This window comes from Giraffa tippelskirchi, chromosome 8, assembly GCF_054371585.1.
Source record: "Giraffa tippelskirchi isolate mGirTip1 chromosome 8, T2T-mGirTip1v1.2.pri, whole genome shotgun sequence".
In the NCBI taxonomy this organism is placed as follows: domain Eukaryota; kingdom Metazoa; phylum Chordata; class Mammalia; order Artiodactyla; family Giraffidae; genus Giraffa; species Giraffa tippelskirchi.
The window spans coordinates 123,380,172-123,407,633 of NC_137282.1; the positions used below are offsets into that span (position 1 = coordinate 123,380,172).

Below are 27,462 nucleotides of genomic sequence, written 5' to 3' on the forward strand. Positions count from 1 at the left end.
TATATATAATACTATATACATTATGTGTTTTCTATCTTAAAAATATATATATATGTATATATTCCCACTTTCCAGCAGAGTTAATAATATATTTTTGGTTTATTCTGGTACCTTCCACTCACTACAAGATCAACATAAGAAGCCACAGCCCATTTGTACACATCACCATGTTCCATTTAGGACCACATCCCCTAAATAAATAAAGAAATAAAAAGCCTACAGCTACTGTTTACAGCAACAGTACAAGGACTAGAAGAAGTGAACAACTGTATCCTGAGCTTCTCCTTTTTAGGTACCTCGGTGACCAGTCCAGCCTGAAGTGACCTTCCCCACCTCTGAACAGGACAGCAATTGCTTTATCCAATTTATTTAACAACCAAACGTGGCTGACTGGTTAATGTAATACTAACTTAACTGATGGCTGAATGGTACTTACAATTGAGTGTTTCATCTGTTTGCTTCTTCCTACTAGAATTGTTAAGTTTTAAGCAAAGTTTTCAAAAATGTTTAAAGATAAACATAGAGAGCGAACATAATCGTGAAAAAAATGTCAACAGTGCCAAAGTATCTAAAGTGAAAGCCTCTGTAACCTCGGGTTTCCACGTCCTTTAGGGGGACCCCTTCACTTTCTGGACTTGTCCGCAGGTAAGACGTTCCAAAAACAAGAACGAGATCACCAGGCACCGGCCACACACGCTCTCAGCCCCAAGCACTGTGGGTCACAGGGCAGAGACGCAGTTCCTTCTCTAGTGGCTCAGGGTTCCAGAGTCTGGCTACACTGTTGTGTTGCATTTTGTCTTTCAGTATTTTTTCCAGCTTTCCTGACAGGTAACACTTTGTAAACGTGAGGTGGACAGTGTGATGATCTGATGCACTTACATATACAGTCAGTTCTCCGTGTCTGAGGACGCAGGGCTCACAGATACAGGGGCCATGGTACTGCGGCATCTAACATAAGGGGCTGGGCACTTGCAGGCGTCTGCCGCTGTTGGTACCCTGGTGGGGGCAGGGTCCTGAAACCAATCTCCCCAAGCATACAGAGGACAACGACATTGGGAAATGACTGCCTAGTAGGCTTAGGGTCTCCACCTCCTCATATAATCACCAGTGTGTGCGTATGTTGGAGACATTTAAGATGGACTCTCTCAGCACCTCTGAAGGATACCATAGTGTTGCTAACTGCAGTCACCTGCAGCATGTTAGACTCCCAGAGCTTCTTCACCCGCTAACTGGACATGTGTGCCCTCCGGCATCATTGCCCCCACCCACTGGCCCCAAGCAACCACTACTCTATTCTGTCTCAGCTTGTTCAGATTCCACAAATCAGTGAGATCCCACAGTCTCTGCCTTTCTCTAACTTATCTCACTTAGCACAATGCCTTCAAGGTCTGTCCATGTTGCAAATTGGAGAAGGAAATGGCAGCCCGCTCCAGTATTCTTGCCTGGAAAACTCCATGGACAGAGGAGCCAGGTGGGCTCCAGTCCATGAGATCACCAAGAGCCGAACACAAATGAGCGACCGTGCACGTGTTGTAAATGGCAGGATTTCCGACCTTCTCACAGCTGACTAATATTCCACTTCGTATATATGAATATAAACACACAGGCACACACATCTCCTTTATCCATCCATCCGTCGCTGCTGACACTGTTTTCACATCTTGGCTACCGTGAATAAAGCTGCAGTGAACATGGGAGAGTAGATACATCTCTGATATCCTGTTTTCTTTTCCTTTGGGCGTATGTCCAGAAGTGGAATTGCTGGGTCATACAGTAGTGCCGTTTATAAAAATTTATTGAGGAAAAACTCCATGCTGTTTTCCATAGTGGCTGCACCAACTTACATTCCTCCAATAGTGCTCAAGGGTTCTGTTTTCTCTGCCAACACGTCTAATCTCTCGTCTTTTTGACAAAAGCCATCCTAATAGGTATGTGGTGATACCTTATTTACTCTTTAATTTTTTGGATTATGAAATTCAAAGGTACAAACTATTTTCCCATCGACAGCCCTGGTGTGCAGTATTTGGCATTAGTAGTACTCCGAGGAAGATGCTCAAATCCCCAATTTTGGTGGACAGTCCTATGGGGAAGAAGCTGAGAGTCAGGGACCTCTGTGTCCTGGGCCCACATGACTGATACAAGGTACCTCCTCTGTTACTGGACCCGGAGGCTTCGCGCTTTCATTTCCAAGTGGCATTTTAGCGTTATCCTTGCTGTAATTTTTCCAATCAAATGTGTCAAAGAAGGTTTCTAGGAACGAACGTGCAGGGTCCCTGTGCATTTGCTATTTTTATATGCTTGGGAGGAGAGGCAGAAACTTCTGTGGTGTTTGGTAGGACTTCCCACGGTGTGACATCTCTGCAAGCTGAAAAACTAACATGACAGCCTCTTTTTTATGAGCTTCTATACCGATACTTGAAATAAGTAGTCATTAAATACGTTTAATAGCTTGAAATCTGGTTATGAATCTGTATATACCATGGCCTAAATGGCACACTTAACCCGCTCAGACGACAGCTGTGGCACTCAACGTTTTAACTGGGTTTTCTCCACCCTGGCCCAGGCGTAATAAAAATAGAACTTTCCCTTCTTCTGAGAACTGGAGAATGGGGACTTCCCTTGCGTGAAAAACAGTTTTTAGATGCCGGAGTCATCTTTCTGCTTAAGAATTAGCGATGAGAACGCATGCTCTCCAGAGCAGTGAGAACTGGGTTGGGTCTGGAGTCCCTGCGCTTCTCCTGCTGCAGGAAGAGCACAGCAGGGAGGGAAGGGGGACCTCACGCTGCAAGTCTCCTGGGGGCTCAGTCCAAGCGGAAAGTCAACATTCAGCTCTAACTAATCCTGAGATTCCAGTCACCAGTGAGTGGCCTTAAGAATCTATCGTGATGTCCTGAAAGCATAGACTTTAAAACGGTGAGCATTTCCTGAGGCCATAACTCATCACCAGATTCCCCTGCATCCTGCGGTTTGTTTAGCTCTGCTGCCCACGATCCATTAGCAGGCGTGAAAAATTGCGGCCCGTGCCTGACCTGTGAGCAGCGAATCACTGAGGACACAGTCCCCCAGACACTCTTCGAGTCGCTGGCATTTACCACATCGGACCACTGATCATCCTCCCCTGCCCGCCCCCACCCCAGTCCAGCACTTTCTCTCCCATCTAACACTCGAAAGCATTTTTTAAATTCCTCTTGGCAATGAAGCCTGTGACATCGGGCACTTTGCAGTGGCCTGTCAGCCATTCTGCAAAACTAACATTTCTAATGTTTTCATACAGTTAACAAATGTTCGCCAGGCATCTACTGAAGGCACGAATCACAATGACACCCAAACCATCGCATGTCACTTTAGGTAACTTTAGCTTTCGGAGGATCGCTCGCAGGTAAATAGGCAGTGATCATTCGGATAACCCAGAAATGCAGACCCAGAGAGGAGAACTCTTCCCGAGAGGGGCAAAAGATAAAGGTACAGAGAAAGAGAAAGGGTCGGAGGTGGAAAGAAGAGCCTGGGTAGGAAACCGCAGCGACGTCTGTAGTGATGAAATCAGCTCAGAGTGGTTGAAACTACTGCACATTACAGGCTGGTGAGTATGCTGGCAGGCCTCTGAGCCAGAACCTGACACAGACTGGCGGCTCTTTAGGTTTTTTAGACTATGAAGCACTTGGTAATTCTGACATCAGCTATGGATCTTCTCACCAGCAAAGTGTCCCCGAGTACAATATTGTTCACAAAGTCAGGGGATTCAGAGTCACGGGCAGAGCAGAGCAAGACTCCCAGTTAAACTGTAGCTCAAGCTCATTGGAGCTCATTTTTCAGATGAGGAAACTGAGGCCCATGGTGACTCATGGAAGCCAGTTATAGAAGCCAAGACCCAGGCCTCCCCGCTTTCCATTAGGGTACCGCCATCCAAGACCCACGTCTCCAGCTGCACCAGAGTACCCTGAAAGGACCCCAGGCGCTGGTGGCCCTGACCTTGTCCCCTCCATGGGCTGCATCACTCCAGCTCCCAGACTGAGAATTTCCGGGCCTGGCTCACGCAATCCATCAGTATACACTCTACCAGGTGGAGCAAGGGTGAGATGGCCGAGGCTGGGGTGGAGGACCCTTTGCTTGTCTTGGACTTACCTGTTCCCTGCCACGTCCAGAACATGCAGCTCAGCCGCCCGGGACACCTCTGCGGGGATCCGAGTCAGCCTGTTGTCACGCACGCAGAACACAGTAAGGCTGCAGCAACCGCCAATCTATGACAGGAAAAAAAACACAACTGTTTTCCAGGCTGTTCTGGGATACGGGGGTGGGACTGGAGGGTCTTGTTCATCAAACAGCATGAAAAGGATGCACAAAATTCTATCACGTGACTATTCAGTCTCACTGATGACAAACTATCATGAATTTAAATCATACAAAACACTGAGTAACCTGATAAAAATCTGCAAAACATTAAACATTCATGTTCTCGATGAAGCCAAGAAAATAAACAATACAGTTCAAAAATTGCATTCTGAACAGAAAGTCATTTTATCTTTCAAACATGTTAACCAGCTGACACAGTCCAGACACATATATAATTTGGTAATATGGGAGTTTAACAATTCTAGGTTGGAAAAGAATAGGAAACAGCATAAATATATATACATATGTATGTATAACTGAATCAATTTGTTGTACACCAGAAACTAACACATTGTAAATCAACTATACTTCAATAAAAAGTTAAAAAAAAAAAGAATGCTAGGTTTTAAAAGTTAGGCCAAAGATGATACACACACACACACACATACACACACACACACAGAGTTAACTTCAGTGTTCTAGTTTATTTTAAAAAAAGAAAAAAGAGAGACATCTGAGAGATGATACATTGATTTCTACCACACATCTTTGAATAGTCTTTGGTCATTCACAATTTAATTTGATAAATTCATTTGCCTTCGACAAATGCAAAATCAACCATTTTTTAGCAAAAAGTAAATTCGGTCTGCTATGATCTAATCAGCAAACTCTGGGAGATAGTGAAGGACAGGGAAGCCTGGCGTGCTGCAGTCCATGGGGTCGCAAACAGTCAGACACGACCTAGCGACTAAACAACAACATAACCTACTTCTTCGATGCCCTTTTTTTAAAGTAACCAATTCTAAGGCAATTGAGCTTAGTATGTGTCTGGTCTTCACAAAAGAATTCACTGCCTCTCTTGAATAAGTTGGCTGTGGCTTCTACAGACAGGAAAGCTGAACCAAGGGGGTACAAAACCAGCTCGTCCTAGACACACCACCCCGCAGGCCTGGGGCCACGCTCCACTCTCCATGCAGGCGCTGTCCTGACTCAGAGCGGCTGCTGCAAAAGGGCTCCTGAAGGGACCTATTGATTCCGGCACATGGAAAAGTACTCCAGGGCCTCCCGCCACACAAAGAGCAAGACAGCTGGATCTTCATCAGGGGCAGAATATACCTGCTGACCTTTTCTATACTTCTGTGTTAAATGTAGGCGTGGACCCTAACAGAAGGCACATTTATGAAACTGCTGCATAATTCCTTTCATGTACAACTTATTATATCTTCCCTCAGAAGTTAATATAAAGATTTTGAAATACTATATTAACCACAGCACATAACTGTAATGAATGTATAAGAAAACAGGACTAACGTTCCTCTCTGATCACCTGCAAACACCCAGGTGCCTGTGTCCCCTTGATTCTGCATCGTATCTGCATTTCCCATCCCAGAAAAACTGGTTTGCCCACTGTTCTCTACAAGACAGCATGGACTGATATTTCTTGTCACACCACTTCTTATAGAAACACCCTTCTTCTGTCGTTTTTTCGAATCTTACCGATCACCCCTAATTAGCGAAAACATTCTCTAACCCCACACCGCCGTCCCAGAATCCCTGGTCCGCATCAATCCATTGCCTTCCTAGTCTACACAATCCTCTGAAAGGTCATTTGAGAGGCTGTTTAATTTGCATGTTTAATTTGCACATGTAATCAGGGCACCTGGCCTCTCATCTGCCCACAGGGGAAGAAGCCCAGCTACCAACCAACATTCGTCATGAAGGTATGTTTACACGCTTGCATTTACTTGTTCACCTACTGCTGAAAGGCTGTGTCGTGAAGTTACCATCTGCTTCCATGTGCAGCAACTGGAGACCACAGAACTCTTTTCTCTGGCAAGAATCACTAGGGTGGCCTCTCTGATGTCGTGTAGATTTCGTGTCCTAAGAGAAGTGCGTCAGCATCTCCCGGGGGCCTGGCGTTCTTCCCTCCCTTGAGGAAGGGATGGGTTTTCCTCAGGTGCCCAGGCACCTTGGGAAAAGGAACAGATCAAAACCAGGGATGCCCTGGAGCAGCTGAGGAACGACAGGACCAGGTTCTCTCTGATTAACCTAAGCGGCCCCAACAGAGATCGACCCACAGGGAGGAACAGCCATGGTCCTCGTGGGCCCCGGCTCCGCTCCCCGTGGATGGGGACCCGCATTGGGTCTGCAAGGAGGAGCTGTGCGGGCCAGCACGGGGCTGGGGCCAGACACACCGCATCCCGGCTCGGCTCTGAGGCAGGGCTCCCCTGCATTCCAGGGAGGGTGATTCACATGTGCGATCCGCCTGCTGAGGGATGAGGTCCTGGGGGTGCACAGAGCTGAGACCGTGTGGGGATTTGGGGCTTCGCTTGGTGCTGAAGGCGCCCGCCGCCTGCCGCCAGCAGGATCTCTGTATCGGGGGCGGGGGGGGGGCGCCACAGTTGTATACACCACCACAACACTTCCAATGTGTACCACATGCATATACCATCTACTCCTCAACAATCATTAACTAATGAATGTGAGTCAGAGAGGGCTGTGGACGCTCTCCATGCAATAAAAGCTCTGGACAAGTTCATACCCTTAGGGGCTTGGGGGTAAAGGATGGGAAACCCGGAGGGTGTGCGCTGCCTGCGTGTTCATGGTCTGTGGTTTATTTTTTTCTTACTTCCCCACTCTAATCTCACACCACTGGAAAGGTCAAGGGAAGGAAGGTGGCGTATCCGAGACCCTCAGGCCCCCTGGGTCGCCAAGGCGGGACAGTGGCCTCTGAGCCCCACTGGCCACGTTCTGGGGAAAAGATGACAACAAAGAGCCCACCTGGGCCAAGCGTGCGAGGGCTGCCTGATCGGGGAAAAGACATGAGCCCACCCCAGGGCCTCTGTCCAAGTCCCTGGGAAGGCAGGGTGCGAAACTTTGGCTTTCAGAAAAGATAACTGGGCAGTTAAAACCATGACTCAAAAGACAGGGTTCTGCACAGATGTCAGGGCAGGATTTGGGGCACCAGGGCGGGGGAGTGGTCTTTGGGGTCACACAGACCTGCAGTGGGATTTAGGCTCCGTCCTCGGTCCTGTGGGTTCTCACATGTTCCTTAAGCGAAAGTAACAATAAGCATTAGGTTGAAAGGAACCCCCTGCCACAGCCCCTATCCTAGGACCTGGCCTGTTGCCCCTGCCAAGTCAACAGAGCTGGTGTTTTTCCGAGAAGGTCAAGTCCCAGGTCCGAGTCAGGAGGCAGTCCACACTTGAGTCCCTGCCACGTCGCTGGAACTTTACAGAGGCCGCCCACTTCGGCCCTGGATGCCACGAACCCACTCGGGTTTCAGTCCCCTTGATGGTGCCTTAGGGTGACATTTCTTGTGTTCACAGGAGTGAAGAACTGCCCTGAGCTCAGAACTGTGTTTTGCAACATTTCACATGTATTTCTGCTTTCTCTTTCAGGTTCAGGAAGTAGAGTTTACATGCTCCTTAGCGGTCAACAGGATAAAATGGCTCTATCACCTAGGAATTCTGGGAAGCAGAGTTGCTGTTTAAGTAACTTATCACCAGTTACATAGGAGACTTGACATTTTTAAACCCCTTTAACCTCATAATAGCACACAAGGAGAACAGCACCACAGAAAAGGATACTAGGGTCTGGACTTGGATTCTCTGAGAATTACAGAACGTAGCTGAGGACCCTTACTGTGTTCTCCTAATTCAAGACAATGCCGTCCTTGACTCTTTGGCACTGATCTGATCCATCTCAAGGAGATGGGACCTGAAGATCACGGAGCAAATCTTCGGTCAGATCAGCTTTCCCTGAGTATTAACTGCCTGCAGGTGACAGCTCAGGGGAGACCATCAGACAGACTGCAGGACTCAAAGAGAAAGGCTGTCTGAGTCACCTTGGCCCATATCCTGCCCTGAGTGGAAAGGAACTTTCATTTTCCTTCAGTATCTTCCTTGCGATATTATTTGTAGCAGAACTGAACCCATACTTCACCGGCAAGAGGGAAAATGTACAATAAACAAAATCAGGTCAAAATCCCATTTGAAAAGAAATAACATGATGTGTAATTTTAGAAACCAAAGGCTATTTTTTGCCTTTCCCAACATCATCTGTAGCATATTATTCAAATGTTCCCCACTCCAGAAATATTTTGGAAACCTTGTGGTTTTGGGACTCCCTGAATTGTTGGGCCACTGACATCAAAATATCCACTGACAGCGACAGTATTCTTCTAATTATAAAAAAAAGTAATTTAGGTGACTGGAAAAATAAAAACCACATACACGCACACGACGGCGTGATGAGAAAATAACTTAAACCAAATCCTGCCAGAGAGGGATAATCAACCTTAACATTCGGAGGTGCCAATGCCAGGCATCTGTGGTTATAAACATGCACTTCAGCAGGATTAGGACCAGCTATGATCTCCAGCACCTTTGTCTGCATACCAGAACGCTTTCCCACCCAAACGACGCCAAGAAGGTTTTCCCACATCATTATGATTCTAACAGGATTTTTACTGACCGCTTAGTTATTTCCTTCTACAGATGGACCACTGATTACTTAGCATATCACCCTTTTAGGCACTGCTTATTAGTTGTGCCGTTTCTCTGCTGTGTGACCCTGGGCAAGTTACTTAACCTGAGTCTCAGCTTAGAAATCTGTTGGGTGTTCATGATTATTTGCCTATACCTAACAGAACCATTCAGAGAAGGCAATGGCACCCCACTCCAGTACTCTTGCCTGGAAAATCCCATGGACGGAGGAGCCTGGTAGGCTACAGTCCATGGGGTCGCTAAGAGTCGGACACGACTGAGCAATTTCACTTTCACTTTTCCCTTTCATGCACCGGAAAGGGAAATGGCAATCCACTCCAGTGTTCTTGCCTAGAGAATCCCAGGGACGGCGGAGCCTGATGGGCTGCCGTCTATGGAGTTGCATAGAGTTGGACACGACTGAAGCGACTTAGCAGCAGCAGCAACAGAACCGTTGTGAAAATCAGACAAGAATTAGCCTGAGGACAACTGGCGCATGTCAGCTGCCCCTGTACACGCTTGGCCGGCGCTTGGAGCGTGTTAGGCACTTCTGTGCACAGGGGAGAGAAAACTCTCATGCATGCGTCTCAGTGTGCACTACTGACGGTCATCTCAGGATAAACTCCCACAAGTGCAACTACAGAAGCAAAGTGCATGCAAATTTTTTAAGTTTTTAATAATGTTACCAAATTCCCTTCCAGAGACGCCATAATAATGTATACTTCCATGATAACAGGCACTTCCTGTACTCCCATCAATATTTGGCATATTATTCTATTTTTTAAATCTTAAACATTTGATAGGTATAAATGCTTTGATTAACATGTTGTGAATTACTGTTGTTGTTCTTCAGTCACTCAGTCGTGTCCAATTCTTTGCGACCCCATGCACTGCAGCATGCCAGGCTTCCATCACCAACTCCCAGAGCTTGCTCAAACTCATGTCCATCAAGTCGGTGATGCCATCCAACCATCTCATCCTCTGTCGTTCCCTTCTCCTGCCTTCAGTCTTTCCCAGCATCAGGGTCTTTTCTAATGAGTCAGTTCTTTGCATCAGGTGGCCAAAGCATTGGAGCTTTAGCTTCTGCATGAGCTAAATATTCCAATGAATATTCAGGATTGATTTCCTTTAGGATTGACTGGTTTGATCACCTTGCAGTCCAAGGGACTCTCAAGAGTCTTCTCCAACACCACAGTTCAAAAGCATCAATTCTTTGGTACTCAGCCTTCTTTAGGGTCCAACTCTCACATCCATACATGACTACTGGAAAAACCACAGCTTTGACTAGACAGACCTTTGTTGGCAAAATAATGTCTCTGCTTTTTAATATGCTGTATAGGTTTGTCATTGCTTTTCTTCCAAGGAACAAGTGTCTTTTAATTTCATGGCTGCAGTCACCATCTGCAGTGATTTTGGAGCTGAAGAAAATAAAGTCTGTCACTGTTTCCACTGTTTCCCCATCTATTTGCCATGAAGTGATGGGACCAGATGCCATGATCTTCATTTTTTGAATGTTGAGTTTTAAGCCAACTTTTTCACTCTCCTCTTTCACTTCATCAAGAAGCTCTTTAGTTCTTCTTTACTTTCTGCCATAAGGGTGGTGTCATCTGCATATCTGAGGTTATTGATATTTCTCCCAGCAATCTTGATGTCAGTTGTGAATAATGATTTCATGTTAAAAGCCCATTTCAATTTTTTTCTCCTGTGAATCACTTACTGTTTTCTGTGGGGGTTCTCTGCTTTTCTTTCTGTCCACTGTTCTAAAGTAGGTACATCTCTTCTCAGATGTGAAATAACCTCTAACAGAGTAAGGAAAGACAACCTTCACATGCAGTGTTGTAAGAGTCTCCCTGACTCCCAGCTGTCTTTATTTTCACAAAGATCAGAAATCTCATCTTCATGTAGATAAATCCATCAACTGTTTCTTTTACGACTTACTTCATCTGCCAAGAATACAAATGCCTTCTCCATCTTGAAACCCAATGGTCAGCTTTTTTTTTTTTTTTAATTTTTAGGTTTTGTCTTCTCTTTCATTTATCAATAGTCCACTTTATATCATCATGGGAACTTAATCTAGAAGAATTTTAAATTGTACTAAGAATAATATTTTAGCCACCTGATGCAAAGAACTCCCTCATTGGAAAAGATCCTGATGCTGGGCAAGACTGAAGGCAGGAGAAGGGGATGACACAGGATGAGACGGTTGGATGGCGTCACTGACTCGATGGTTTGAGCAAGCTCCAGAGTTGGTGATGGACAGGGAGTCCACACGGCAGTCCACGGAGTTGCGAAGAGTTGGACATGACTGAGCGACTGACTAAACTGAACTAAAGAATTAGGCAGGAAGTTATCCACAAAATGAATACTCTATCACCACGGACCTTTCTGAACATCACAATATTTGTGGGTAATTGATGTTTACAGATTGCCTGTTAGAGGAAAAGTTGTGATGAATGATCTGCAAATCCTGCCTTGTCTTATTTCACTGGACAGGTATGATGGAGTGAGAGTCACTTCCATTTTGACTTAATAGAGAAAAAAGACCAAGTCCTAAACTTAGGTATACGCGCAACATCTTCCAGCCAGAAACCTTTGCGGTCAAGGTTACTTAGAGGTAAGATGTGGCCGGAAATGTATCTTCATACACGTGATCACACATTTACCAACCTCCTGTCTGTCCACGAATCATGCTACAACAGCCTCTTCCCCTTAAGTCTTCCCTCCAGCAAAACCAGGATTTTTTTAAGGGAACTTCCTTATCACAGAAACATACATACTTGAGCAATAGGATGAGGGGTAAAAGAAGCAAATGAGTGACCTGAAAAATTAGAAGCATGCCACATGTAGCAAATAAAGCAAATCTAGCCTTCCCACTGGAGACAGAATCATGCCAATAAACTAGAATCTGGTGAAGGCAGGTGAGCCGCCAAGTTATTATGCCTTTCAAAATTTCTGAAAAACTAAAGATGCAATTCACAGAAAAGCATTCTTTTGAGAGAGAATAACTGGAACAAATCTGAAAACACGTAACAAAATTAGGCTCCAGGCCATGCAGTCATTCACAAAAACAAAGACTGAGTTTCAAGGAAGATGCCCAATGTTTTACAATGAAAAGTGCGTAAAGCGGTCGGCCAGCCTGAATCTTCAAGCATCTGAGAAGCAGAATGGAAGCTGGAGATGCCAACCTGAATCTTCATGCGTCTGAGAAGCAGAATGGAAGCTGGAGATGCAACTGTGGTCTGAACAATACTTACAAGATGGCAAGTTGACCTGACTTTTCTAAATATCCAAGCAGCTAACAATTAAGAAAACAAGAGACATTCATTGGTTTGCAAATGTTTACTACATGTGACACTACACAACACAAACAGCCTCTATCATTGTGACCCACACAGTACAAACCTTTTCCCCTCAACCATATGGGGAAAAAATGCAAATAAACGGTGCTATAGATGAAGGAATTCTGCTATAAGAGTGACAGTATGTGACATTATCAAATGGGAAAGAAAGAACAAAAAGAAAGGAAGAGCTACACAGCACACCAGACCAATGGCCTTTAATACAGTTATGGCTTCATGGGGGCACACACGTGGGGGCACATACATGGAATTGGTTGGCATTGTCAGTTTAAATGTGTCATGCGTGAGACAACTGTTCAGGAGGAAGCAGTCCTGTCTGGACAGAGAAGAGAGAAGAATCCAACCAGGAGTGCAGGATGTGATGGGATGGTATCAAGCTTGGAGGCAGAGAACATGCACACACACACGTGCACACACATGCACGCACATACGCACGCATGCACGCACGCACATCCCAGAGGGACAAAGGAGACCCAGAGCAAGGTGAGGGGCCCCTCCGTGGTTTGGTGGCCCAGACTGCGGGTCAGAGGCCAGCACTGCCCGTTTCTGCAGGGTCACCAAGCTGGGATTCACAGCAGAACCGGGACACATCCCAGTCTGGGAGCTGAGCGTGAGTGGGGGGTGAAATGGGCAAGAAAGGAGCCAGTCCCCAGGGCCCTAAACAGCTGCCTTCTTGGGCAGCTGAAGGAAAAGGCGCAGACTCCGTTCCCTGATGAAATTCCAGATGCCAGGAAAGCATCATAATTTCATCCTCTCAGAGTGAAGAGGGCTGATGCTAACGTGACGGGGACAGTTTACAGGAAGCGGTTCCTCATGTTCTTGTCTAAAACGTGTCCCTTTGAAAGACCAGATGCAGAGAGGGACAGGGATGTAGCGGAGGGTGGGGACCTTGCTCGAGACTCATGTCACACTCCAAAGTGCTCTCTTCAGGGTTTACTGAAAACTGTCCTCAAATGTATTAATTTTCTAAAGTGTCCAAACTACACTTCCTGCAATGAAGGGGTTGCCTCATGTGAAGGTCACAGAGGCGACAAGGTGAGGTTCGACCTCTACGAGCTGAGCGGCCAGGCTTTTACAGGCTTGGCCGTGGGGGACACTTCTTGAGTCTCTTCTCCAGACTGCAGCTGTGGAAGCCCTGGTGGGAAAGCTCTTGCCAGCCTCAGCTTCCTCGTCTGTAAGGCAGGGAGACCCAGATCCTCAAGGCCTCAAAAGCTGCCGAAACAGTTCACGGAACAAACACGACAGCCCCCGGTCCAGTGCAGGGCCCTGAGGAGGGGGGGCCTAGGTCTTCTCTCCTTCCCTCTGCCTGGGCCTGTGTGTCTGATCTACACACACCCACACGCGCTCTCCCACAAGAGTTCGGTCAACACCAGCCCTGTCCTTTGGTGTAATGCTTTTAGACTAGAACCAAAATGAGGATTTAATGAGCAGAATCTCTTCCCCGACTCCCAGTTTAGCGAAGATGGAGACTTAAGTCTTTCTGCTGGAAACAGCTTTACTTAAATGTTAGGGTTCCAATCGTGGCTGTGTGAGAATGCGGTCAAATCTGTAACAAACATCCCTATCCTTCTGCTCAGGAGCGCCGGCCGCTGCACCCAGGGAAAAGCCGGGCTGCTGAACCCCCAGACAGGGACGGGGGAGAAAAGACCAGGCCAGGTGAGATGCCTGCAGAAGCGGCCCCAGCAGCATAAGAGTCCCTCAAGCTCCCGCTGCTTGGAGAACAGCTCTGAAATGACTGCAAGATGGACGTTGACAAGGATCGAGCAGAGAAGGAAGCGGGAAGCTGCTCCTGGCCGGGGACCACAGCGCAGGAGGCCACACTTCCTCCTGTGCGGCCCTGGCCGGGGGTGTGGCTCACCAGCTTGCTGTGCAGCAGAGAAAACAGCGTCTTACACTTTATATTAGAGACCAGGCTCGGTGGGACCCATCTCCAGCTTCCAAGGAGAAAGACAGCCTTCCTTTTAAACAGCACCAGACACCACCTCGTGGGACCCCTCAGGGCTTCCTCCCCATTCTCAGTTCCGGCTCCTCCTTGGTTAAATGCCTCTAAGTCACGCAGCCCCGCCCACAAGGGGTGGAGGCGCTTTTCTCCTGCTGGGAGCACAGACCAAAAAATCTTAAGAACCCTGCTCTACCTTCCCCGGCACCAGCCTCTACGCAGAGGGCTCCCTCTCACTCTCCCAGACATGAGCCTCTGTGAGGGAAGACGGCCCACCAAGACCCGTTTTCACAACTCCGATTGCTCATGGGAGGGCTTACCTGCTCACTACCCCCAATCACCGCCAAAGCCCAAGTCCACGATCACCCCTTCCTGTCGATGGTGTTGCTGTTCTCCTAGGCCAGCCCCCAAATGCCACTCTCTCTGGCCCCCTCTGAATTCACCTTTCCCAGCTCTGCTCACAGCCATCTGGACCACCTACTCTCCTCAGCGTTACTGATGGTCATTCTTTTGATACAATCCCTCCGACCATCTCTGAACCCACAGACGAGAGCTCACACCTTTAAAAAGCAGCACATAAGTATCCGACATCTGTGATCCCTTGTGTATCATTATTTCTTTATTAATTATTATATTATTTTCTTAAAAGCACATACCTCTTTTGGTAAAGACACTAATTTATTTCTGTCTGCATTCAAGTTGCTCAACTTCTTAAGTTTTCCAATGCTCTTAGGTAAAGTCTGTTAAAATAACATTTTTGTTATTAACACACACTTTGGACATGGCTCAGAGTAAAACATGAAACAGATCTTTTCAAGAACTGAGGGTCTAATCTCATCCAGCAAGAGAAGTCCTTCCTCAGCAGCAGGTGTTTGCAATGCTCACTTGGGGATGTGGCAGCTAATATTTTGCATTTTTGTAGAAATGAGAGTATGTTTCAATGAAACGAGGTCAAAGACACGGGCCTGGGAACAGAGAAACACTCAGTAAAAGAGGTAACGAAGGCCCTTCAAGTCAAGGAAGTGAAATTTGCACCCCTGAGACTCACCCCTCCCCTGCCTGCACCTCTGAGAACCGCAGAGAAGCTAGTTTGCAGATGCCTGTGGAGGCCAGAGTGCAGCCATGGGAGCCAGAGCTGGGCGGGTGTGTGGGCGGCGGGGGGTCCATAAGGCCTGGGGAGGAGGGAACCGCCCAGGCTGGTGTGAGCACTCCGGCCCCGCAGGAACCAGCCCTGGGTCCATGGGGAGAGGAGGATCCTCAACCCTGAGGGAATCCAGGGGTGAACTCCAGTTTTCTAACTGTCATGACTACCATCTATAATTCTAACGGATTTCCTTCCAGAAATAAGGAAGGCCAGTGTCCTGACTACAGGGGGATGTTCCCAGCCCCCCACCAGCTCCGCCTCCCTCACCCACTCTTGCTGACTTCTGCTCTGCTACCCAGAAGAGCATTACTTACTCATTTTATAAAGAAAGGAGAAAAGGGGACAAAGAGGTAAAAGGAAAAGTTGGGCAAATACTAAAGTGACAAAATGAAGAAAGAGGAGTGGAGGGAAAGGCAGAAAGGTAAACCAAAGACAAAGAGGTTAGGAGGCCAGGACAAGAGGAGCAGGGCGAGCAGACGGGGCGGGCGGCAGAGGACGGGGCGGCACGAGCGGCAGCGGGTGGAGAGCAGCCGCCCCAGAAACTCGCTCTGCAGGCGCCGCCGGGAGGACGGGGAGGGCTGGTCCAAGCCCAGGCACCTGCTCGGCCTCACCAGCTTCTCGGATGGGTGAGATCAAGGTCAGAGCTGTGCTCTGGCTCCCCAAAAGAGCATCCCCCCACCCTCAGTGCCCCCAAGGCTTTCTAGGGCCAGCCCCCATCCCCCCCCACCCCACCCTCACATTTGCTCCAGGAACCAGACAGACCGTCGTTCCCACTGGCCACCCTCAGACGCGAGCAGAGGCACCTCCACCAGCAGAGCTGGCCCCCCGCCTCCCATCCCCAGGTGTCCAGCCCAGTCCCTGTACCCTGAGCATCACACTGGGGATGCACTCGCTGACAGGGGGACCAGGATCATCTGTATGTCCCGAGTCTGCTTCTCAGGCCCCTTGGTTACTTACAACGTAAGGGGACTTCCATCTGGTCCACCCAAATGACAAATACGTAGAAGCGACCCTGCAAAGCATTTCTGACGCGGAACCCACACCATCAATCTCCCGCTGACCCTGCGGCCACGCTCACCAGGAGCCGATTTTCTGTAAGAACCAATTCCGTGAGGCTTTCACAGTCTCCAACCGCCTCGGGCAACTGCGTGAGTCGGTTCTGATCCACCTTCAAGATTGATAGCTTCTTTAGTTTTCCTGTAAAAGTGTTATTTAGGCTCATTAGTTATCACTGTTTTTCTGGTCACCACTTGGCATTTCCTCTCTGCTTGCTGCTGGGCATTTCCATTCTTGTTTGCTTTCCTCACCCAGCTTCAAGAAATTGTGCTATTTGCATTTACAGTACAAAAGGTTGAGAGTTAAAATCGTGTGTTCTGTTTGTCAGAAACAGTCGGCAATTAACAGAAAATCATTTAAAAAGTTGCTACCTAAAGAAAATCATGTCAAAGCCCATAGAATTAACGAAAAAACAAATAGCTGGCTCTTGATGGAGCTTTAAGAACAGGAAATGTCTTGTGTACAGAGGAGAGACTTTTCTGTTACTCTAAGAATCATCCTGGCTCAGATGGCAAAGAATCTGCCTGCCATGCAGGAGACGTGGATTCAATCCCTGGGTCGGGAACATCACCTGGAGAAGGAAATGCCAACCCACCCCAGGACTCTTGCCTGGAGAATTCCATGGTCAGGGGAGCCTGACGGGCTACAGTCCATGGAGTCACAAAGAGTCAGACACAACTGAGCAACTAATACACACAAGAATCATCCTCGCGAAAAACCAAAGACAGCACAGGTCAGTCTATTCTATCATCTGTGGATGATGATGAGTCAGTGAAGATCCCTACAAGGGAAATCTCTGTGCCTACAGGGTGAGATGGTAATCTCTGGAAAGCCACATTCAGACAGGTCTGTCTCACTCAGGGCGCAGAATGTACTCATGAGAGGTGCCCTCGGGCTACAGGAAAACAGCCGGTTTACTGCAGCCTCCTCAGCCTCCGTGGGCTGGAGGAGACCCTGAGCCATTAGATTCTCACTTTCAACTACTCCAGCCTCGGGGGCTGCGCCTACAGAGATGTCCTTGGTATCCACAGAGAGTGGCCAGCAGGACGTCACTACCCTCAGGACAATCAGGAACAGCCTCTATCACAAAAGCAATAAAGCTGGAGACGGGGAGATGCTAAAAGGATGAACTCTGAGTGCGGTCATGGGGCAGGGCAGGGGGGCTCACCAAATCATAAGCTCCTTATTCAGCATAATCAGTACCTACTAACAGTGTCCCCAGAGGGTCCCCCAGTCCTCAGGCCATGAGACACGTCAGCATCGTCTTTGGGGCATGGAACGTACAGCTGGCAGAGCTCACCCCAAGAGACTCCTCAACACCACCACTCACAAGTGGGCCTGCAGACTCTCCTTGAATACTTCTAGTGACAGGAGGCTCATTTCTTCCCTAAGCAGCCCACACTGATTCCTAAGAGATGCATGTTAAGTTCTTTCTTAAATCAAACTGAGATCCACAACCTTTTCCTTTCACCCACTTGAACTAGAAGATGGAATAAGTCGACGCCTCCTTCTACCTGACAGCCTTTCAAAGGCCTGATATCAACTATCTCATGCCTATTTCTCCCTTTTCCCAGCAACCAAATATCCTGAGTCCCCACAACTGTTCTGATGCTATATGTGATTCCTACCGAACATTTCCACCTAGAGTCACAGACCCCATCAGCTTCCCAACCAGACTCACCTGAAAGGCAGCGTCTGTCTGTCTTTCTGCCAAGCCGCTCTAATCAGCGACCCTTTCATCTGGACCAGACGCCAGAAAGGAAGCCAGCCCCCTGTTACAGGCTTCTCCAACTACTGAAAACCTCTCCCAAACTCCCTTTGATGTTCTGAATACAAGTTAAGTGAAGGTCAAAGAAGCTGTTCTATGACAGCCACACGGTTAAATATAGTTTCCTACAATTTCTAGGAAGGCCTGGCTATGGCGGAGCTGACAGCCCACGTCTGTTTTTATCTTCTCTGTGTTTATTTTCTCACCCTGGGCTGAGCTCCTTTTCGGTAAAGGAAGCGTCTGGACTGTTTTTTAAAGGAAACAGCACAGAATGGTTCAAGGAAAAGATGATTCCCGAAGGACCAGAAAAGTCTCCATGAGTTCCCACCCCCAGTAACAGCCCTTCCTGGGGGGTCACACCATGAGGTCAAAGGTCATTCAGCATAAACTATTTGCGATGCTCAATTAGAAAAGTCTTGATAACTGTTCACATGCCCAAAACACACTCTCTGATTTGGGCTCTTCCCCACCAAAATCATGGACACAAGCTGCAGAGGAAATAGGCCAGCACTTAAAAGTAGTAACATATATTCGATATACCTGCTACCAGACCAGGAAAACAGAAATGCTTGCATATAGAGAAATTTAAACTGTATTAAATACTCCTTGCTTTCCTTCTTTAAAAGCAAACGACTGAAGGAACCACGTCCCAGCACTGAACAGCCAGCACCATGGCAGCTAGCGTCCACACTCACCGATGCCATCCGGGAGCATTTCTAACAAGTTCTGCGAAATGACCAAATCCGTCAATGAAGTCAGGCCGCTGATTTCTTCCGGAAGCCTTTCCAACCTGTTTTCAGAGACGTCTAAGCAGAGCAGGTTCTTCAGATTTCCTATTTCCTGCACCAAGGACACAGGAAAAGAAAGTCAAGCCGGAGCCGCTCACCGTACGGAGGAATTCCTTAAATTGATTTTTCAAGATCAAACAGCAGAGTGGTCCTGGGGATGTTTCCAGGGGCGAGTTTCCAGACCCCCTTCCAATGAAAACGGGAAACTGTGTGAATCACACGTGCGGCGCTGGGAAGGGCAGCCAGGCCCTCCGCCTGCAGGCAGGCCAGCAGTCACCCCTCAGGAGGATGAGGCCTGGGCACCAGGAGAGAACCAGTCACCTGAAGGTCCCCCAGTTGAGGGATAAAGAGAAAAACAGAGGCCAGACACCAGTTCTCCACGTTCGCACTCAAAACTCAGAACAGCCTGCGAAGTCCTGTGGGAAGCAGACTCCTTTCTATCTCCGTGACAGGCAGCACTTGGGACAACAGGGGCTCAGCTGCTCCCCGGGGAAACTGGGGCACGTACACACACACACACACACACACACACACACACACACTGTTAATACCCGGGGAAACTGGGGCACGTACACACACACACACACACACGCTGTTAATACCCGAGACAAGAGAGCCAGACCACACACACACACTCACACATACACTGTTAATACCCGAGACAACAGAGCCATACATACATGCATGGACACACACACATAGACACACAGACACACACACGTACACACACACACACACACAGACACACACACAGACATACACAGACACACACTGGTAATACCCGAGACAAGAGAGCCAGACCACACACATACACTCACACCCACACACACTCACACATACACTGTTAATACCCGAGACAACAGAGCCCCCCACACACACACAAACATACACACACAGACACACACAGACACACACACACTGTTAATACCTGAGACAAGAGAGCCAAACTGGTCTGAAAGGGAAGAGCCGACACAGGACGGGGAGGCACCTCCTTGGGGCCCGAGCTCCAGTCCAGAGGCATCTGACCCTCCACTCTCCCGACACACACTCCCTCTCGTACTGGTGCCCCCACTGCCCCGTCCCGCTGCCAGCCTGTCCCTCTCACGCTCAGCGCCCTCCCGCCTGGACAGGTCTGGACACCCTCTGCCCAAGTCTGTTCACAACTGTGCCTACATGCTTCCCGCCGGGAATCATCGCTCCAGGCCCGGAATGAAACCCCACCTCGAACTGCAGTGGCCCCCTGAAGTCTACGTAAGCGCAGACTCCTAAATCCGCACTGAATTTGGCCTGAACAACTCTTCCCAGCTTATCCCCCACCCAACACACACCCTGGGACCCCACCCCTGCATTTCCTGCCTGGAGGATACCAGACTACCTTTCTACTCATTTCAGGCCAGGCCCCCTGAGGATAGCCCACTTTTTAAATTTATTCCTTTAAACAATGTCTTTGTCTCCTTCTCTTTCTGTCATCAGTGAAGACAGGAAAATAACTGATTATCTGAGACTGTCTGATGAGTTTAGTCCTGACTTAACAAAAGGTTATACAAGTGGGCCAATGAGATGCATTAAAAAAAAATTAATAACATCATCAATGGTATGTTAATTTCTTTGTGTTTAGGATGTGACATTTTGCACAAATTGTTTACCTACATCTGCCCACTGCATGTCTAAGAGCTTTTTATTTTATTGAAGTATACTGTGTTAATTTCTCCTATACTGCAAAGTGACTCAGTTATACATACACACTGTTCCATATTCTTTCTCCATTCTGTTTTATCACAGGATATTGAATATCCTGTGTGCTCCACAGTAAGACCTTGTTGTTTATCCAGCCTTTTATAGCTGGTATTTTATACTTGCTTAATATCTTCCTGGCATTTCTGCCCCATCCTTTGACTCTTTTAAGTAATTAGACTTCTCTTAATCAGGACGTTTCATAATTTCCTAGAGAAATCTGTTAATCAAACCCTCACTCATATCAGCTGCTGATCTGCCCTTTCCTTTTCCCAAATGCAGTCAAGACCTCAGAAACAGACTCGAATTCGCTCCTTAGTTGGATGAGTTGTCGGTGATGTCCTGGCAATTCCAGCAGATAACTACAACTAGAATTTTACTCAGGTGCTTTTTTACGGCACCAGACTTCCTTGCAGAGATACACACACCTCCTCCACCCGAAGGGCACGGTCCCGTCATGGGGGGTTCAGAGAGCCTAGCAGAGACAGTTCCTGAATTACTATACAATACACATAACTTGACCATCATGAAATATACGGACTTTAAACCCTGGCTCTAAGAGACCCCAAAGAGTAGAATTCGGTAACAGCTGGAGAAACACAAAGTTGGGGGAAATGCCTGTGTGGTGGTGTTGTTTAAGTTTCTCTCTCAACTGATGAGAAGGTGGGTCTGCGTGCTAGAACCCACAAGATGACCACACACACAGAAGCCCACACGACCCCATTTCATTTGGAACACGGCTCCTCACGCTTGGTAACAGCAGGAAAAACGTAAACAGCATGTGACGTTCCAGCTACACCATAAGCAACATTTGGAAAAAACATGAAGTGGAAACTTTTTGCACTGATTTTACATCAACTATTACACAGCAAAATGTGCTCAAATCGTCCCAAAATACTTGGCATATCACTAACAGTGGCAGAAACTCCTGCCATCAGAATCCAGCATCCTGGTAATTTCCAAATGAGCTGGGCTTCAAGCAGGCAACCCAGGCCTCAAGCCAGGATGAAATAAAATGCAGACTTCACACACCAAAAGATATATTTACTATCTTTAGAAATGGTGGGCTGAGGCTTTCAATTTTTTATGGCAATGTGGCGCAATGAATGCTCAACGTATTTTTCCAAATCTGGTTTTAGTTTTCAAGCTCCCCTTTCTAGAAAATCTCATGGAAGAGCAGGGGACGCGTGAGGGTGACAGTGGTCTTTTTGCGTTTTGGAGGGAAACTGTGTGAAATTACCACTCACCTGAGGTAATTCTGACAGTTGATTTCCATCCAACCAGAGATCCTTTAGATGTAAGAGAGCTCCTATTGATTCTGGCTAAAACAAAAAGCAATGTTACGGTAACAAAGCTCCAGTATTCAGCCTTCCATTAAGAAGGAAAGGACCTTCACTCAACAGTTAGTAATGGAGTATCAGAGCGGAGGTTTGTGGGTACTTCTCTAATATCAGCACCCCTCTTCTAAAAGCATCCCCAAGGCTCCCCAGGAGTGCCAGCTGTTTCCATTCACGCTGTCACCTCCACCCCCGACCCCCCTCCCCACAATCATTATCCGTAACCCGTGTGAACCAAAGTGAATGCTCTAATGTTGCCAAGCTGTCTCTGTGGAAACACTGGCTTAAGAGCATCCCTAGAGATGCCCCCCAAATATTCTGTGATCATAACTAAGAACAAGGTGAAATTCAATTCTCTCTTCAGTACAGACTTACCAAATTATATATTTCATTGTTTCCTAAATCAAGTTCTTCTAGCCTCCGTAGCTGGGTAAGGGAGCTATAAAAAAAAAAAAAAAAAAGAAATACAAAGGGAAGGAGCTCTTGGGATTTAGAAATGCTGAGCAACACGAGATTCCTCACTTGGACTAGTTTCCCAAAATAAGATTCATCTGGATTTTATGGCCATAAATACTGCACAGGAAGTCTATTAAGGCTGGCATCTCTCAAATTTTCCAAAATACACAGAACTTCTTTTTGAGAAGCTACTGTAGTTTTTTTTTTTTTTTTTTTTAATGCTTCAGGAAATTCATTCAGTATGAAACCTCCCTTTCCTTTACCCCAGAGACTCACTCAGGGAGATAAGTAAGTAGATTCTCTCTCAGTTCCAGTGAAGCCAGGTTATAAAGACTAGAAATGAACAGAAAAAAAAAAAAAGTGTTTAAGGAAAATGCCTAAGATTCTTCCTACTCCCTCCCCTGCGCAGCAACCCCCCTCCCCCATACATACACTCCAGGAGGAGCAACTCTTAGTAAGACCTTGTATGTCACTTCCCCGAGAAAAAATATCTATGACCACCCCCACCAAAAATAGTATCATCTCTACTTCGCAAATTGTAACATTAAAATGAAGAGAGCAGTATCATCACTGCAAGGCAGTCTCATGCACATTAACTCTGTACAGCTGATACATGAAAATAACTCTCCAGTCCTTGAAAGACAGCCGCTCCCAGGACCAAGACAGGAGACGAATACGCACTTCCAGGCTTGAGAATGTAAAAAATGTACCATTGCCTTAAAAACAGGACCGCCTGAACGCCTTTAATCTCAAGCAGCTCCTCTTGCAAACATCACTGAGAAGTCTGTTTGAACACCATGGAGAAGTCTGTCTGTTTGAACGCAGTGGGCATCTCAGTGCAGAGAGCCCACGTGCTCCACTTAAGTTCCCACACTCACACAGCAAGGGGCCCCTGAGATGCAGGAGGTCAAGTAACACAGTGCACGTGGTGCCCAGGACACCAGCCTGAATTAGTAAACGGTGGCTGTGATGATGTTGCTTTTATTCTTAATAAACCCCGAGTGGCACTCTTTTCAGCAGATTCTCCTGCCTCTCAGCTATAACCCATGTCTAGCACAAACACCGTGCAAGGATACAGGGGTTCCCCCCAGATGCCAATGATCTGGGTCACGGTGGTGCTTCTGAATCAGCAGACGCCACACACACCCCAGTATGTCAGTGCTGGCACGACACGCTGATTTAGGAGAGAATCGCCGGTTACACCAGCAGGCGCTGTGCTAAGCTCTGAAAAGCGAGAAACCCAGCTTCTGCTGATGTCACCCAAGTAACGCCCAGATTTGGAGGACTTCTACTTGTGATCCCACGGAATTCGGGGAGTCAGACCAACACCTGAATCTGCTTTAATCCTCTGTCCTCCATCCAACATCACAGCCAGAATCACAGGCACTGGCAGAGCTTTTCATAACCTTAGAAAATGTAAATTTGACTTGCAGGAATAATGCATATACACACATAAAGCCCACCGGCTTGAAAATGTATTTGAACTATACACTTGAAAAGCACAAAATTGGTATCCCCTCCAATTTTCTAAAAATAATTTTAGAAATTTAGAAGGTGAGTAACAGTTTCACAATTAAACCAAGAAGAAACAAATAAAACCCTTCAGAATATATATTTTTTAAAAGTCAGTAACCCTGCTAATAAGTAATTATGAATTTAATACAAAGAGTCTTCCCCCAAAATGCAGCCAGGTGGAATCGCAACTTCCCAGTCCCACTGCCTCTGGGCCAAACCTTCTCGTAAAAGAAATAACATGGGGGTGGGGTGGGTAAAAAGGAACCACCCATCATGTTCCCTGTAAAAGCAACCCACAAGTAAGGCGGAGACTGGACACCATAAGCCTCTATAAAAGTAAAATCAGGGCTTGGTTTTCAGTTTTAGATGTTGCCAGAACCAGTTTTATGGGAAAGGTGATAACCATTTGGCTGTTTTCACATCTATATTTTAAAAACCACTGACAGACCTGCCATTGTATCTATTTAACGCTCATCACTTTCACATCTCTTTTGACCCACTAGAGACATCCACTAATGAAATGAGGGGAAACGTCCTTCTTGGCTTCCAAAGCTTCCTCCTCGGGCACCACCAAGAGCATCTTGCAAAGCAGTGTCACCAGGCCCAGCTACTGACACCTCCTGGCCCGACGCCTCCTGCCTGAAGCAGAACACAGCTGGGCCCGCCCGCCACCCGGGGCACCCCCGGGGGTCCTTACTGTCATCTCCTGACCGGGAACCACCCAGCACATCGCTGATAGCAATGGATGACCCCATCAAGAAAGCGAGGTCCGCTGGGGTGAGGTCCATCAGACAGTGGCAAAGCCACAGCTCAAATCCAGCGAGAGCCGAGACCCTGCCCTCACCCTGCGTGCATTAGGCACTCAGTCGTGTCCGACTCTTGGCGGCCCCGTGGGCTGTAGCCCCCCAGGTTCCCGTGTCCATGGGATTCTCCAGGCAGGAACACTGGAGCGGGCTGCCATTTCCTCCTCCGCCCTCACTCTGGGGACTGCCACCCTTTGGAACTCTCTCCCTATAATTTACATCCCTCACAACTACCTGGATCTGCTTGTCTGAAGTGCTTCACCACAGCGCCTCGATTCCCCTAAAATGAAGACAGTCATACCTACTGCAGCGATTAGGGCATGATACACATTCCTTCAGGTTAACAGAGCCGGTCTGACACGTTATTTCCCTGTGTCCAAGCAGTCATGCCTGCATGCATGCGCCGTCACTCAGTCGTGTCCAACTCTCTCCGACCCCGTGGACTGCAGCCCGCTAGGCTCCTCTGTCCCTGGAATTTTCCAGGCAAGAATACTGGAGTGGGTTGTCATTTCCTACTCCAGAGAAGTATAGTCAGGGGCCACACAAATATGTGAGCCCCAAGGCGGGGTTCCTTGGAAAGACTGCTCCACAATTCTATCAACCACGGGAGCCATCCCCTCTGCCCAAAACCACCTCCAAGGACACGCATGCAGATGGGGAGCGGCTGGCACGGGACAATTTTTAAGGATACGTCATCCATAACTGGTGACTGGAGGCACAATGATGGCTAAGAAGCAAGGACACTGGTTTGACTACAGACGCCCACCTCCCACATAAGCCCAAACCTCAGAGCGTAACCTGGACTGGCTGTTCTCATTTCGATTATTAACTGATTCTCAAATGAAACCATGAGTTTGGTTCTCATCAGTATCCTGCCCTGGACAGTCCCAGGCCAATGCAGAATCCTACCAGTCCCTCCAGAACACAGTTCTCCAGGCCGTTCTAGGAAGAGATGACATAAAACAGGGCCTGCTTAAATGCAGATTTGGACCAGAGACAGTAAGATCAAAATGCAAGGATGAATGGTCTCCTCTCCTGGCTCTTCTGAATATGGCATCTTCATCAAGACTTCAGGATGGTGCCTTCCCTATGCAGGCAACCTGGTCAATTCCACCCCAGTATCTTTGCGAGTAAAGGACACACGGCTAAGAACTGACGCAAGAACTGGGGACTTGAACTCAATTCTACTTCAGAGGCCAGGCTCTTAGCCACAGGCCAAGAGAAACTCCACATGCATTTATCAGCTGCTGCAGTCAACATGTGATATGTGACCAAAAGCTTAGACACTCGACAGGCGACATGGGAATGACTGGTCGCTGACGCTCTGACCACTAGTAACGACATCAGCAGAAACTGTACGACAGAGGCTACTGCAAGTTCTTTCCAAGAATTAACTTTATGGATGAGAAAAGGAAGGCGCAAGAGGGCACCTGAACGAGGTCCCCCACGACTGGGAAGGGGCAGAGCCAGGACTCACCATGGAATCTGCATTTTCAGTCACCAATTTCTGCTCTCACCCTCGAGTTTGTGAGGTCCACTTTGTGAATAGGGAATGCAGTATTTGTGAATATTTGTAATATGGTACTAATACATTGGGGCTTCCCAGGTGGCTCAGTGGTAAGGAATCTGTCAATGAAGGAGACGCCAGTTCAATCCCTGAGTCATAAAGATCCCCTGAAGGAAGGCAACCCACTCCAGGATTCTTGCCTGGAGAACTCCATGGACACAGGAGCCTGGCGGGCTAAGTCCATGTGGTCACAAAGAGTCAGACACGACTGAATGACTAAACAGCAGCAGCAATATAATACATTAATAAATATGCAGAACAAATATTCAGGAATGAGTTGGCTCCCACCTCTGTCCTGCGTCTATCCAGTCTCCTACCACCTAGACCCTTCTCACGAGAAACAACCCTTTCTGTTAGTTATTTATGCGTTTACCCAGAGTTGCCTTTTATGCAAAGAAAAAGGGGTATGAATATATAGCCTTAGCTTCCTTTTTTTCATACAAAAGGCAGCATCCTATAAAAGGAGATTTTTGACTTTCTTATCAACAGATAATACACACAGGTATTTTTTTTAAATTGCATGGTAATCCGTAATCTATACAGACCTTACTTTTTTTAAACCGCTCCCCTAGTAACAGATATTTTACCCTTCAGTTTTAATTCCCGGCAAATTAAATTTCTGTGTAATATCATCAGGATGACCTCCTACACAAACCACTATTTTCTATCTTTCCTTCACTCCCACCGTTTTTACCATCAAATGGGGTTTGACTTTTTCTTTTCTTTTTTTAAAAAAATACTATTTATTTGGCCACACCAGGTCCTCACTGTGGCACTCAGGCTTCCTCAAGCTGGCATCAGGCCCGGAGCAGCCCAGGCTCAGCAGCTGCAGCGCACAGGTCTAGCTGCCCTGTGGGCATGTGAGGCCTTAGCTCCCCGACCAGGGGACTGAACCTGTGTCCTCTGAGCTGGAAGGAGAACTCTTAGCCACTGAACGACCACGGGAGTCCCCCCAAACGGGGTTTAAAACAGAAAGACAAAATCCTAACAAGCTTCTGCAGGAACAGCGAGCAGAAGCCTTTGGTGCCAGCAGCTGATGGTCCCTGAGAGCACACACAGGAGTTCACTCTGCTGTGAGCCAACATGCAGGCCAACTGTATTTTTAGGATTCTATTTCAGGGACTGGATGAGGGGTTACTTAAAAAAAATTTACATCTGTCCTCCACTATATTTTAAAAAT

General features: G+C 47.4%; 1 protein-coding gene across 1 annotated transcript in view; it reads right to left on the minus strand.

Moving 5' to 3' along the window:
- The window catches only part of LRRC1 (leucine rich repeat containing 1), a 131,113-nt gene that overhangs the window by 7,200 nt on the left and 96,451 nt on the right, over window positions 1–27,462 (minus strand). The window contains exons 5-11 of the mRNA XM_081519855.1: window positions 22,674–22,730; window positions 22,317–22,380; window positions 21,852–21,926; window positions 18,778–18,922; window positions 16,337–16,455; window positions 14,771–14,854; window positions 4,123–4,238 (exon numbers count right to left, since the gene is read on the minus strand). Coding sequence (XP_081375981.1) covers window positions 4,123–4,238; window positions 14,771–14,854; window positions 16,337–16,455; window positions 18,778–18,922; window positions 21,852–21,926; window positions 22,317–22,380; window positions 22,674–22,730 — 660 coding nt within the window. The remainder of the gene's footprint in view (window positions 1–4,122; window positions 4,239–14,770; window positions 14,855–16,336; window positions 16,456–18,777; window positions 18,923–21,851; window positions 21,927–22,316; window positions 22,381–22,673; window positions 22,731–27,462) is intronic.